Source organism: Trichechus manatus, unplaced genomic scaffold (assembly GCF_000243295.1).
Source record: "Trichechus manatus latirostris isolate Lorelei unplaced genomic scaffold, TriManLat1.0 scaffold00065, whole genome shotgun sequence".
In the NCBI taxonomy this organism is placed as follows: Eukaryota; Metazoa; Chordata; class Mammalia; order Sirenia; family Trichechidae; genus Trichechus; species Trichechus manatus.
In genome coordinates, this window is record NW_004444001.1 from 9,868,764 (window position 1) to 9,883,674 (window position 14,911).

Sequence of the window (14,911 nt, forward strand, 5' to 3'; positions counted from 1 at the left end):
TTTCCTGCCTCCTGTGTGTCTATCTCTGTGTCTGTTTTGTTCTTTTTATAACACCATTCAGAAGTGATTAGATTTAGAACCCACCCTCCTCTGATATGACCTCGTTAACATAACAAAAGAAAACCTCAATTTACAGGTAAGGGGCTAGGACCTCCAATTTTCTTTTTGAGGACACAATTCAATCCAAACAATGTGTTTCAAATTTTTACATAAATTTTGCATTTGTCAAGTGGCTTTTTTACTGAACATCATGTTTTTGTTTTTTAATTGTGGTAAAATATATATATATATATATAAAACAAAACATTTGCCATTTCAACATTTTTTACCTGTACAATTCAGTGACACTAATTCATCATGTTGTGCAACTGTGAAAATGGTGTGGCAGGGGCATCTGGCCTCCTCTAACTTCACAAGGGGGAAGGAGAGTCAAGATCAACAGCCCAAGGCTGATTCCTATGAGGCAGAGGTCAGACACATCTCCTCTCTCCAACCTTTTCACCAATTTTGACACCAATCATCCCTCCCACGGCACTCTGTACTTCTCTACTGGGTTCAATAATTCGTTTCAATGGCCACGCAGAACTCTCAGACCACACTCACAGTTATGGAGTTTATTAGGGAAGTAACGGGTTACAATTCAAGTTCAGGAATGCTCAGGATACAGTTCTTTGATCAGGACAGCATCTTCTCAGCTGTGCCTACAGGCAGGTCTCTCTCTGACCCTTGGCTCCTCAGCCTCTGCCCTGCTCAGGCAAGTATTACAAAGGTCTTTTATCTCTGCCAATAAGTGCCGCAAGGCACCCCACTCTGCCAGTAAGCCTCAACCCAAAGGCACTCAGCTCTAGCTCCATGGGTCTGCAAACTTAGCTCCACCAAGTACCTGGAGGCACCCTACTCCGCCAGCAAGCCTCCTGCCCAAAGATGCGCAGCTTTCTTGATCTGTGGGCCAGGAAGCCCACCGCAACATCTCTTGCTGGTCTCCTGCCTCTGCAGATGCTGTTTTTCTGCTGCTGCTTCTCGCCATCTTCAGTGTTACAGCTCTCTCTCTGTCTCTTGGTTCCAGGAGCTTCTCAGCACAGGGATCCTGGGTCTGAAGGATGCACTACACTCCCAACTCTTCTTTCTTGGTGGCTGTGAGAGCCTCCTCTGCTCTGGGATTAACTGCTCTTTTAAACCTTAGCAGGATGGCAAAACCCACCAATCCCCTTGTAAGGGTTGTATATACCTTATTTGCATGGGCCCATCCCCACAAGAGTGCCGTGCACCTTATTCACATTATTAGCAAGCTATTGAAGCCCCTTGGTGGACCACAAGCACCTCATTTGCATAGTCCTACCCTGTCATTTGATGGGAGTTACAAAGACTATGGCTAGAAGAGTCATATTAAGTAATTCACTCCACCATAGCAACCACCACCACTATCCTTTTCCTCATTTTTCTATTACCCTTAACAGAAACTCAGTGCTCCCTAAGCAATGGCCCCCTATTCGCCCTCCCGTCCTTGGTAACCACTAATGAACTTTAGTCTCTATACATTTTTCTACTCTAGGTATTTCATATAAATGGAATCATACAATATTTATCCTTTCGTGACTGACTTATTTCACTCAGCACAATGTTTTCAAGGTTTGTCCATGTTGTAACATGTATCAGGACTTTATTTCTCTTTATGGCAGAGTAGTATTCCACTGTATGAACATACCACATTTTGTTTATTCATTCATCTGTTGATGGGCATTTAGGTTGTTTCCACCTTTTGGCTATTGTAAATAGTGCTGCAGTGAACACTGGTGTACAAGTATCTGTTTGAGTCCCTGCTTTCAAGTCTTTTGGGTATATACCTAGGAGTTGAATTGCTGGGTCATATGGTAATTTTAGGAGCCCTGGTGGCACAGTGGTTAAGAACTCAGGCTGCTAACCAAAAGGTCAGCAGTTCGAATCCACCAGCAGCTCCTTGGAAACCCTATGGGGCAGTTCTGCTCTGTCCTATAGGGTCACTATGAATTGGAATCAACTTGACAGCAACAGGTTTGGTTTTTTTGTTTTACGGTAATTCTATGTTTAACTTTTTGAGGAACTGTCAAACTGATTTTCATGGTAGCTATACTATTTTACATTTCTACCAGCAAAGGATGAGGGTTCCAATTTCTTCACATGCTCGCCAACGCCTGTTGTTTTCCACTTTTCATTTGCTTGTTTGTTTTGTTTTATCATAGCCATCCTCGTGGGGGTGAAGTGGTATCTCATTGTGGTTTTGATTTGCATTTTCCTAATAGCTAATGATGTTGAGCATCTTTTCTGTTCCTTAAATCCACCCACATGCAATACATGTGTTACAGCAGCACTAGCTAAGGCAGATATTCATAAGGGATATTGATCTATAGTTTTGTTTTCTTATGGTGTCTTTGGCTGGCTTTAGGATCAGAGTAATACTAGCCTCATAGAATGAGTTTGGAAGTATTCCCTCCTCTTCTACTTTATGGAAAAGTTTGAGAAGGATTGGAATTACTTCTTCTATAAATGTCTAGTAGAATTCCCCAGGGAAGCCGTCTGGTCCAGGGCTTTTCTTTATTGGGAGGTCAGCGTCATGGTTTGTTTTTGTTTTTGTTTTTAATTATGCTTTAGGTGAAAGTTTACAGAGCAAATTAGTTTCTCATTAAATAGTTAATACACAAATTGTTTTGTGACATTTGTAGCCAACACCACAATGTGTCAACACTCTTCCCTTCTCAACCTCAGCTTCCTCATTTCCATTCATTCGGTTTTTCTGTCCCTTCTTGCCTTCTCATCTTTGCTTTTGGGCTGGTGTGCCCATTTAGTCTCTTATACATGGTTGAACTATGTGAGTTATTGTTTGTTTTACAGGCCTGTCTAATCTTTGGCTGAAGGGTGAACCTCAGGAGTGACTTCAGTACTGAGTTAAAAAGGTGTCTTTAAAAAAGGGGCTGTACTCTCAGGGTTTCTCCAGTCTCTGTTAGACCAGTAATTCTGGTCTTTTTTTGTGAATTTGAATTTTGTTCTACATTTTTCTACAGCCTATTGTGATCTACACCCTCTATTGTGATCCCTGTCAGAGCTGTACAGTGGTGGTAGCCGGACACCATCTAGTTGTACTGGACTCAGTTTGGTGGAGGCTGTGGTACTTGTGGTCCATTAGTCCTTTGGACTAATCTTTTCCTTTGTGTCTTTGATTTTCTTCATTCTCCCTTGCTCCAGCCGGTATGGGACCAATAGATGTATCTTAGATGGCCGCTCACAAGCTTTTAAGACCCCAGATGCTACTCACCAACGTAGGCTGTAGAACATTTTCTTTATAAACTATGCTATGCCAATTGAGCTAGATATCCCCTGAGACCATGGCCCCCAGCCCTTAGCCCAGTAATCAGGTCCCTCAGGGGACCATCATGTTTTTGACATTTGTCCCTGTTGATACATGAGAGCTGGTGAATTCAATTTAAATAGCATCCCATTTCATAACTAAACTAAGTTTACTTTTCTGTTTTCTTGTCGATGGACATTTAGGTTGTTTTCAGTTCTGGTTATCACATAAAACATAAACGGACATCCTGTACATGTCTCCTTGTGCATACTTGTGAGTTCGTCTACAATCACACCTAGAAGTAGAACTGCTTGCTGGGTTCCAGGGAAATATTGCCAAATTGCCCTCCAAAATGGTCATGCCAATTAACTCTCCCTCCAGTAATAAGAAACCTACATGGCGCAAACGGTTAATAACTTGGCTGTTAACCAAAAGATTGACTGTTCAAACCCACCCAGTAGGCTCAGCAGAAGAAAGACCTGGAGATCTGTTTCCATAAAGATTACAGCCTAGAAAACCGTATGGGACTATGTGTCAAAATGATTCGGTGGTACCTAACAACAACAACCAATATTGTATGAATTTCCACTTGTCAGAGGTGTGAAATGGTAGCTCTTTCTCAATATAGTCTGCGTTTTCCCCATTTGTTGGTGTAGTTCAGTAACTTTTCACATTTGTGGGCCACTCATGTTTCTTCTTCTGAAATGACCTCCCCAGCATCCCTTCTCACATTTCCTGTCCCAGCCTGTGGGGGATTGTCTTTTCACTTTGTTTATGGTCTTTTGTTAACCGAAGGTTTTCCAATTGTTATTGAAGTTGGGTGATGGGCACATGGGAGTTCACTATACTATTATATTTTTGAAAATTACCATAACAAAAAGTTAGTAAAAATCTAAAAACTCAAATAATTCTCTACTATCTCAAATTCCTAAAGATCGGCTTCTATATTTTATAGTTTTACTTTTCACATATCTCCAATGCCCCTGGAATTTATTTTATAGTTGTTGTGTGGAGGATCAAATCTTTCCTTTTCCCTCGTGGATTGATGGCCAACTGTCCAGCCCCGTACCTTGTCCTATATGTCCCTTCTCCACTGACCAGCAATGTCCCTCTCTGTCTCATATATTATTGGGTCTGTTTCTAAGTTCTCTATTCTGTTCTTTGTTCACTGTGTTTGTTCTTGCATCTTGCCACACTGTTTTAATTCCCATATTACAGATTAGTATCCGTACGGCCAGTCCCTTCTTTTTCTTCTTCAGTATTGGCTTGGCTATTCTCGGTCATTTTTTTCTTCCATACGAATTTTGTGATCAGCTTGTCCAATTCCAGAAAACAAAACAAAACACTGTTCTTAGTTGGAATTGCATTAAAATTCTAGATTAATTTGGGGAGAACTAACATCTTTATAACACGGTAATAGCCATAACAATGGACTCAAACGTACCAACGATCATGAAGATGGTATAGGACTGGGCAACCTTTCGTTTTGTTATACATAAGGTCATGGTGAGTTGGAGCCAACTCAATGGTAACTACCAACAACTATAACATTGTACTTTCCTGACCATTACTTTGGCACACCTGTCCATATATTAAGGTCTTCTTTTTGTATAAAAAATCTGTTCAGTTTTTTCTCCATTGGGAACTTCCCCAGTGTCTTGGTTATCTAGTGATGCTATATGTAACAGAAATATCACAAGCGGGTGGCTTTAACAAAGTGAAATTTATTTCCTCACAGTGTTGGTGGGGTCTTCTGCCCAACCTGGGTAGCCCCTATGAAAACTGTTGCCGGGGTCTTCTGCCCAAATAGGGCAGCCCCTATGAGGTTCTTGCCTTCCACTGACCAAGAATAACCAGGAGAGGCTCAACTCTTCTGCACAAACAAAGCTTTATTGAGCAAAAGTAGCTTGTGAGCGGAGACAAAGAAGGACCAGGCAACGCTGGCATTTGTCTCCCGGAACAAAGGATTGGCTAGGGCTTTTAAAGGTTTTTAGGTGGGAAAGGCAGCATCTTTATTTATGAAAGAGGCGGGGTTATGAAGATTAGTTGTGCACGCAGGAGGCAGCCCAAGATGGAACCCTGGAACCCGTAACAAAGACCCCTGGGACTGGATGGCAGGACTTAATATGGGATGCCACGCCTGCACAGTTCCTCCGCAGTGCCGGTTCCATTCCTGTCGCGGGTCCTTGCAGGCAGGGTCAGCTGCTGGTCACCTTGCGGATATCGGCATGCTTGCTCCAGGGACCAGATTGGGCCGGATCTTCTGGAAAACATCTTATCAAGGAAGTACACTGAGAGCTGGGTGGGTTGTTTGTTCTTTCTTTGTTGCACGTTCCAAGATATGGGTTTTGTATCATTAGTTAAGCACATGATTTTACTTCAGGGTCCTTTGCCTAGGAGCTCAGTCCCTTTTTCCCTTCCCTATCTCAGCAGTGAGGTAGGCTAGAAGTTCAAACTCAGGGCATCAGCTCCAGGGGAAGGCTTTCTCTCTCTGTCAGCTCTGGAGGAAGGTCCTTCTCATCAATCTTCCCCTGGAGTAGGAGCTTTTCCACGCAGGGACCCCGGTGATATGAGGTCCCCCTGTCTCTATGCTCACTTCTCTCTTTTATATCCCAAAAGACACTGGCTCAAGACACAGTCCAATCCTGTAGATTAAGTCCTGCCTCATCAACACAACTGCCGCCCATCCCCCCTCATTAACATCATAAAGGCAGGATTTACAACACATAGGAAAATCACATCAGATAACAAAGTCATAAATAATCACACAATACCAGGAATCATGGCCCAGCCAAATTGATACACACATTTTTGGGAGACACAATTCAATCCAGTCTTCATTAGATTTATTCCCGAGGCATGATGGCTTTTGCTGCTCTTCCTGCCCATGCGGAATATGCTTGGCATGTCCTCCCCTACTCCAGCCCCTTCCTTAGTTTATCCCCCCTCCCTCCCACTGTCCAGGGCAGCAGCTGTCCTGCCCCAACAGCTAACTGCTTGGGTGAGGCATTGCCAGAGGGGGTAGGGCTCCCACCTTCCCCCAGGGTCCTGTCAGCTGAGTCTGGGGAGAGTGACAGCTGTTTTAGTGGGGACAATGGGCTGCATTCTATACAGGCCAGACTGCCCCTCTCCTGGCCCTTCTCCTACCCAGCCAGAGCAACTGTTCTTGGGTAGGGTGGGGTCCCACCTGTCAGATCCAGGTACTCTTTCAGTCAACATTTTACACCCTGATTCTATTCATGTGTTACAAGCATGTCTAGTGTGGGTCCTATAGTCCAACTGCCTATTCATAGGTCTGTCATTCCCTGGAATTGGTGGGCAAAGGAACAGTGGGCATGGGTAAGGGTGGCAACCCTCCAAAGTGCATGATCCCTTACCTTGAAGGAGCTACAGACCATAAAGTGTTTTCTCAGTTGTCACCATATTCAGGTCTCAAGTCCTCACAACAGCCCCACTTAGTTAGACAGTTCCAGGGCTATGGCCCTAGACCTGACCCACTCAGGTTCTTGACTTAGCCTCCCCACCCGCTCCTGGGCAACAGTGCCCCTAGGTGCTCCCTGCCCTTGATAAGGTCTCCCTCTTAGAACTCCTTGTTTGGATGTCAGCTGGTCCTCAACCTCCCACAACCGGGAAAGGCTCCAGGCCATTGCTGATGTCAAGAGGGGACAGCAGGACAGTGACACAGGACAGAGGAAGGGCCAGGGCCTCGCCAGCACCCAGGCCTCCACCAATTCAGCAAGCACTGACTGAGCCCCAGCGCCCTGTAAGTGACTGTTCATGGGCTACAGGAGCCTCACAGCAGGTCTTCGAGGAGCAGCCTCACACATAGGGCACTGTTGTTAACTGCCAGTGAGTTAGCCCCTGCCTCATGGCAACCCCATGTGATTCTTAGTGTTTTCATTGGCTGATTTTCGGAAGTATATTGCCAGACTTTTCTTCCTAGTCCATCTTAGTCTGAACGCTCCACTGAAACGTATTCAGCATCATAGCAACATGCAAGCCTCCACTGACAGACAGGTGGTGGTTGTACAAGAGGTGTATTGGCTGGGAATTAAACCCGGGTCTCCCGAATGGAAGATGAGAATTCTACCACTGAACTACCAATGCCCCCTCCGTAAGGCATTATTGTTGTTGTGTGTTGTCGAGTCGATTTCAACTCATAGCAACCCTGTAGGACAGAGTAGAACTGCCCCATAGGGTTTCCTAGGCTGTAATCTTTATGTGAACAGATTGCCAGGTCTATTCTCCCACAGAGCCGCTGGTGGATTCAAACTGCTGCCCTTTTGGTTAGCATCTGAGTGCTAAACCATTGCACCACCAGGAAGGTGAAACCCGAAAAGATGAAAGGAGGGCAACTAATGTTTATTGTTCTAGGAGCCAAGCTCTGGGCCTGGCCTTCTCCCCATCTCTTAATCCTATCAGAAGTAAGTATTACTATAATTCACATTTTAGAGAGGAGGGCCAGCACACAGCACAAATCCAGAGGGTGCCACTCACACTCTGCTCTACGTGGATATCACCATCAGCTGTGCAGTGTACAGCCTGCTTGGACATCCAGAGTGGCCCTGAGAGAGGGTCACAAAGCCAGGATGTGAGTCCAGGTCTGAGTGACTCATGCGGAAGCCCTTTGAACCACCTGTGCAGGTAGAAGCAGAGGCGGGAGTCACCTTGTAGAGTGCCTTGGGGCCGTTGGGAAGAGACATGCTTCCCTGTCTGGCAAGAATCCATTAGTGCTGTTACAGCTCTTACCACCCCATTCTTGGTTTACCCATCTGCATGTTTGTCACCCCTGCTCTACAAGAGCAGGTCATAGGTCCACTCTTGGTGCGTCTGTTCATCACTGTGTCCACAGCACCTTGCATAGGCCTGGCATACACAAGATATTTCAATGTTTATTCTTAACATTTATGGCTTAAGTAACTGATGCCTGTGTATGGGGGTGGTGGGAGTCCCCAGATTGCATATAGATGGGCCTGAGGGTCTGGGGAGTGGGCAGGGAGGAGGACACCAGGGGCCACTTTCTGCCCAGTCCACAGTCCTTACCCTCACAAGTTGAAACCTAGATGTTTTTTTCAAATAGACTTTCAGGAAATTGGCAGTTTGTCCAGTTTCCTCAAAATGGCCCAGCCCCTCCCTGGCCGGTCAGGAGGTGGAAGGGAGAGGTCAGCCCGGTGCAGGAAGAACCCATTACCCAAGGCTAAACCAGGATCTAGAAGGAACTGCTCAGTAGCAGCTTTGGTTATCTTTCCTGGAAAAGCTCAGGACATCATTAGTAGAGAAGAATGTCTGGGGCAGGCCGAGGAGGGTAGGGTGGATTACTGTGAGGTGAGGGTGGGAACGGGTGGAGAGGGGAGTTAACCTCAGGAGAGGGTAGGGGAGGAAGAGAGAAGGCTGAGACTGGATAGATTCCTCAGACCTAGCTGTTGCCCCTCCCTCACCTCCCTTCCTCTGGGGTCCCCACTGTTACCAGAGCCAACATCCTGTTTCCTTTACTTCTACAGCTTTGGAACTAAGGTTCTAAGGAGTGGGTGTAACTTACCCAAGGTCTCAGCAATGGCAACCACAGATCTGGACCACAGCTTGTGGGCAGTCTTCTATGGTTCCCTCTGGACCTGACTCTTCTCCCTTTTGGCTGAGTTTCTTCACCAGTGCAGTGTGGTCAGTTCTCCCCTCCAAGCTGCTTTCTCAGGGCTGTTTGTGTGGCCTGATAAACAGGGTTCTCACACACATCCTGAGTGTGTTTGGATCGATGGCGATCTGTGGCTCAGTGAGCTGAAGAGTTTAGCACAGGTTCTGGGGGCAAGCAGGCCCAGGTGTGGATCATGCCACAGGCGCTCCATTTATTCCTTCTTACAACAAATGTTTATTGCCAAGCAAGCACTGGGGACACCAAAAAGCAAACCCATTGCAGTCGAGTTGATTCCGACTCACAGTGACCCTATAGGATGGGGTAGAACTGCCCCAGTGGATTTCCAAGGCTGTAATCTTTACAGAAGCAGACTGCCACATCTTTGCCCTGAGGAGAGGCTGGTGGGTTCAAATCACAGAGCTTTCAGTTAGCAGCTGAGAGTTTAACCACTGCACCACCAGAGCTCCTTTACCAGGGACACGGCAGGAGACAAAACAGACCCAAGTCCCTACTCTCATGTAGCTTACATTCTAGTGGGGGAGGCAGATAGTAAACAAGGAGGTAAAAAAAATAGTCTGTCAGATGATTTGCTGTGGAGACAACTGAAGCAGAAGAGGGGGATAGGGAGGGGGCAAAAGGAGAGAGTGAAGGGGATATACTTTTAAATAGGATGGTTGAGTAACATTTGTTCAAAGACTTGAGTAGGTGAGAGATGGAGCCTTGTGAGTACCTAAGGGAGAGAGAGGCGTTGCAAGCAGAAGCAATAGCAGGTGCAAATGTGTCTGGCACAACCAAGGAATAGCAAAGAGGCCAGTGTGGCTGAGGCAGAGTAAGAGGGGAAAGGGCTAGAAGTTGAGTCAGAAAGTCAAGGGGCCAGATTACCCAGGGCCTTGTATGCTACAGTAAAGTCTTTGGCTTTAACTCTGAGTGAGACAAAAACCATTAGATGGTTTGACCAGAAAAGACACGGACTCTCTCTTAACCCCAGGAGAGGACTCACATGTGTCCTCTGGGCATTCTCCACTCTGGGCACGCCTGGTGTTGAGATGTGTATATGGGCTGCAGGCTTACTGCTTCAGAGGTTCTCGGTGTATCTCATACATTGTCCCATTCTACTCACTCTACCACAAACGAGGTTGAGGTCTTGAGGTAACAGAAGAGGGGGTGAGGGCCCAAGGTCAGACAATTAGAAAGTGCTGTGGTTCCTACCCTACAATCCACATCCAGCAATCCAAATTCCTGCATATGTTCCCTCCTCTCCCTTCCTCCCAGAATAGAAGAGGGGCCCAGCCCAGCTGCCCTCTCCTCTCAAGATACCAGGTGCCAAACACAGCTGCCTCTTCTCCAATGTTCCCCCGGACCCGACCCAGGCAAGCTGTCATGGGTGGGGCTGAGCTGGGTAGGGCAGCCCTGTGTTGTATCCAGTTAGGCTGTCCACTCTGCAGGCAAATCCAGCCAGAGATTGATTCTGAGCGGCAGTTCTGACCGGTGAGAGCTCCCCTGATCCGAGGGGAGGGAAGGGGAGGGAGGCTGTCAGGTCAGGGTGGATCAAACTAAAAAACAAACCCGTTGCCATCGAGTCAATTCTGACTCATAGGGTGGATCAAGGACCCTCAAAAATAGAATTAGAATTGGCTGGGGAAGGAAGGGCTCTTGCTGGATTGAGGGAAAACGTTGAAGAACCACAGGGAGACAGAGGTTGTGCGTGAGAAGGGAGTAAGAAGAAGGGAGAATCCAGGGAAAGTAGGAGGCCCTGGAGGATGGGAATGGCAAACTGCAGGTCCTAGCTCCAGCCTGACCGTTTCCTTGGTTCAGCCTCCCTATGTGGGCAACGGTGAGAACCCTCCTGACAGCTACCTTCCAGAAAGCAAGTGACTCACTCATGAACTGTGGTCTGGGGAGTATAAAGGTGTGAACTGGGGCGAGGGGAGGAAGTGGATCCTGCCCACCTCATGTCTTTGCCAGGTGAGGAGGGAGAAGGAAAAGTACAAGCCTAGAGCCTGGGTTGCCTTCGCAGCCGCTGACCCAGCCATGCCTGCCCCACTGCTCTCACTGCTGCTGCGAGCACTCCTGTCCCGCCTGCTGCTACCCGCTGCCCGCCTGGCCCGCCAGCACCTCCTGCCCCTGCTGCGCCGACTTGCCCGCCGCCTGGGCTCCCAGGACATACGAGAGGCTCTCCTGGGATGTCTGCTGTTTGTCCTCAGCCAGCGACACCCGCCGGATGCTGGGGAGGCCTCCAGAGTGGCCCTCTCAGAGAGGAGGGAGAGGCTAGACCCCCAAAAGTAAGGCCACGAGTTCTGGAAGCAGATGTATCCATTGAAATGCTTTCTTTTGGAGAACAGTCCTGGCACCCACCGTTACTGACCGTCACGAGACACAATGGGAGGCTGAGCTTGAGAGGGGCCTGACCAGGATACGGGCCCCTTCCCCTTCTCCCTACCAGCCCAGCAGAAATGCTTCTGGAAGGATGCGCTGTGTCTAGCAGAAAACTGATCATTGCTTCCAGCTCTGCAGTTCCTCCAAAGACCTCTTCTAACCACCTCTGGCCTCAGAGGGGAGGAAACTGACTTTCTCCCAGGCAAATAGGGACATTAAGGTCCAGTGAGGGACAATGCTTAACCCAGGGACAACCGGTAATTTAGCTGAGAGGCAAGATTAGAATCCAGACTGCCTTCCAAATTTAAGGCCTACTTTAAGATATTAAAACCTTGGGTCCCTTAGGGAGGCAGGCCTGCTCAAAAGCCCAGCATACAACAAGTGGTCAATAAATATTTGATGTGAATTCTTGGGATGGCTTTGAAGTCTTGTCACCCATACTCCTGTGCTGCAAGACAGTCTAACCTGGCCAGGCAGTTGGGGGTGCAGGGGAGAAGACAGCTGCAAGTCTTCCTTTTGCTATCTACCCCACTGTCTTCTCAGTCCTCACTGCCTAGAAGTTTTTTCTTGTGTCTAACTTTGGTATGTCACATTGTGACCCAATCATGGCTTAGGTCTCTTTTGGAGGAAGGCTGGGTGGCCACTTCAGGGTAGGGAGGAAACTGTCCCTGAGAGATCCTGGGGATTCTTCCCAGTGGGTGTTGGTGATGGGAAGAGGAAGATTTGTTTGCCAAGGGACCCTGTGGTCAGCCACCCAGGGGGCCAATCGGAAATGCACGCCCCAGAGGGGCATTCAGGCACTGAAATCCCAGGTGAGTAGGCGTTACCTGTTACCTGAGGAATTCCCTCACCACTTCTCTCTCCACAATAGGAGGCCCCTGGGGGTTATAAGAGTTGTCACACATATTTGCATCCCAGCCTCGGGATAATTTGCTTATTGTTCCCAGGCAATAATACTCCCTCCCAGAGTGAGTCTTGGACTCCAGGTTCAGAGAGGGATAGTGAGGAAAACAGGCCCCTTTCGGGATCCCCACGCCTTCCCCACACGCGTCAAATGTATGGGCCCGGGAGATGGGGCGCAAGAACTGGGACAAGAGCCTACGGGGATTTCGGCCAGGCCCTGCCTCCCCCCTCGGCAACGTCTGCTACCTCCCAAGTTCCTCAAGAGCCAGTGCACGTGCTCCCTTCTCTTTGGAAGGCTGCCTTGGGGGGAGGGAGAGAGCAGAGTGGAGGTCCGAACTTCTAAGTCCCTAACTACGTTCCCTCCGGGTCACCGGCGCTCAAAGTTGCCTCCCCCGCCAGCGTGTGGCCCGGCCTGACGACCCTTCCCACTGCTACCGGGCTCCCTTCCAGCCGGCTCCCGAAGTGCTTCCCGCTCCCGAGCGGCGCCAGGCCCGCCACAGAGAGCGGCAGGGCGCGGGCTGGGCTCCGGGATCCCCCGTTGTTAGCCCGCTCTCCCGCCCACCTGAGCTCCGGTACGCCCGGCCGCCGGCGGAGACCAGTCAGGCCCTGCGCGGGCTGCGTTCTCCAGCCCCGGCTTCGGCCCCAGCCCCGAGGTGAGGAGGCCAAGAGGGGATCAGGGGCCTTCCAGCCCAGGAATTTCCGCCATCCCACTACGGATGCCCACTTCGAAGTCTCCGTAGGTGCGCGGGAAGCTGGGGCGGGCGGGGTGGGGGGAAGGGCGAGTGGGGGCGGGGTCTGCGCGGTTCTCACGCTGTCCTGGCGGGGCGGGACCCCGGCAGCGGCGGGCGGAGAGAGGAGCGGGTAGGGGAACAGGCTGGGGTAGGGGTATCAGTTGAGTGGGAACCTGCGGTTTCTGGAGGGGATCCATTTCTGGGACTTTGAAGGCTGTAGTTAAAAGACGGCCTTTCCCCAACCCAACTACATACAGAAGCCCAGAAGGTTAGGGACCTTACCAATGCAGACGTTAGGAGGTTGAGGTTTGAGAAATTAGTCTATCAGACCTAGTGAACAAAGAGTTAAGTCTTCACGAACCTTGACCTTGTACCTCCTCCCCCTTCCCCCCCCCCCCCCCCCCCCCCCGCCTGTACACACCCACAAGGAAGGGCCAGGACTGTTGCTGTTGTTAGTTGCCAACGAGAGTGGGTTCTGACTGATGGTGATCCCAAATGTGCAGACTAGAGATGCTTCATAGGGTTTTCAAGGCTGTGACCTTTCGGAAGCAGATTAGCAGGCCTGCCTTCTGAGGCGCCTCTGGGTGGGTTCAAACCTCCACGTTTGTGCCACCCAGGAACTCCAGGCCAGGACTGTTGTTGTGTGCCGAGGAGTCGATTTCGACTCATAGTAACCCTATAGGACAGAGTACAACTGACCAATAGGGTTTCCTAGGCTGTAAATCTTTAGGAGAGCAGATTGCCAGGTCTTTTCTCCCGTGAATCTGCAGATGCGTTACAACTGTGCCACCAGGGCTCCCAGGCCAGGACTAGGGTGAGGGAAATGAGGTGAGTCTGACCCAGGGAGGGTTGACTCCTGTCTTTATTTAAAACTTAGATATTTTATTCATCATGGATTTTTTGCATTAACTTTTTAAAAAATATATTGCATTAAAATATTATTTATCTTGATTACTGAGATTTTTGGCCCCTCCTTAAATTTTGCCCTCAGACAAGTGCCTAGTCCCAGTCCTGCCACAAGACCATGAGATATAATGACAAACGTAACTAAGAATCAGGGACGGATTACGCAATAATCAGGGACGGATTACCCAATACGCATGGGGTTAATTGATGTGAAACCCAGGTGAAATTGTGCTCTATAGATTAGTAAGTAAGCACAATTAAGCGTGTGTGTACCTTGCTTACTGCAAGCCAGTGCATACCCTGTTTACTGGTTAATCCCACCCTGCTGAGAATATAGACAGTCGAGATGTGTTGGCGACAGACATCAGGCTGAGCAAACACACTTCCAGCAAACACAGATGGTTAGTTAGTGGCAGCTGAGAGGACATAGGCCTAGGGAGAGATGGAACTGTGTGTAAGGCGGTGAGGCATGCTTGGGGCCTGGAAGGGGGAGGATAGAATCTGGGGCAAACCACAGTCCCACATAGGGTTGGTGCATGGGGTGGAGGAGTGCAGCAGGGCCAGCCCTTCCCACCCCACCCCAACTCCTGTGCCAGGGCCCTGAGGGAGCCCAGGAAGGGCAAGAGCCATAGACGGGGCAGAAGATGAAGAGGCCTGGTTGGGCCTGGCTAGAAAAACTCTGGGCACAGGCCTGTGTGAGGTGGGGCTCCTGAGCCTGTCCAGTAGAGGGCCCTAGCACCAGGCGACTGTCTCTGCTTTGGGGATGGCTCCGAAGGGGTGTGGGTGCTGGCTGGGGCCCAGGCAGGGTGTGTGCCAGATGGGCTTCCCTCCAGCAATAACAGCCCTGGCTGCTGCCATCCACTGAGCCTGCCAGGCCCCAGCGGGGGTGGAGAAAGGAATCAGCCTTCCCTAAGCTGGCTGGTGACCCTCACCACTTCCGTCTAGTTACCTTCCACTTCCAGCCTCCTTTGTGCACATCTGCAGCCACTGGCCACATATCTGGCCACACTTGGTGGATCTGCCTGACCACTGGGCCTGCCACCC

General features: G+C 49.2%; 1 protein-coding gene across 1 annotated transcript; it reads left to right on the plus strand.

The window, feature by feature from the left end:
* Positions 1-10,982: 10,982 nt before the first annotated feature.
* MYMX (myomixer, myoblast fusion factor) lies at positions 10,983-11,237 on the plus strand. Its single transcript, XM_023734103.1, has one exon. It carries the CDS (start codon positions 10,983-10,985, stop codon positions 11,235-11,237), a length of 255 nt encoding a protein of 84 aa, XP_023589871.1.
* Positions 11,238-14,911: the final 3,674 nt, after the last annotated feature.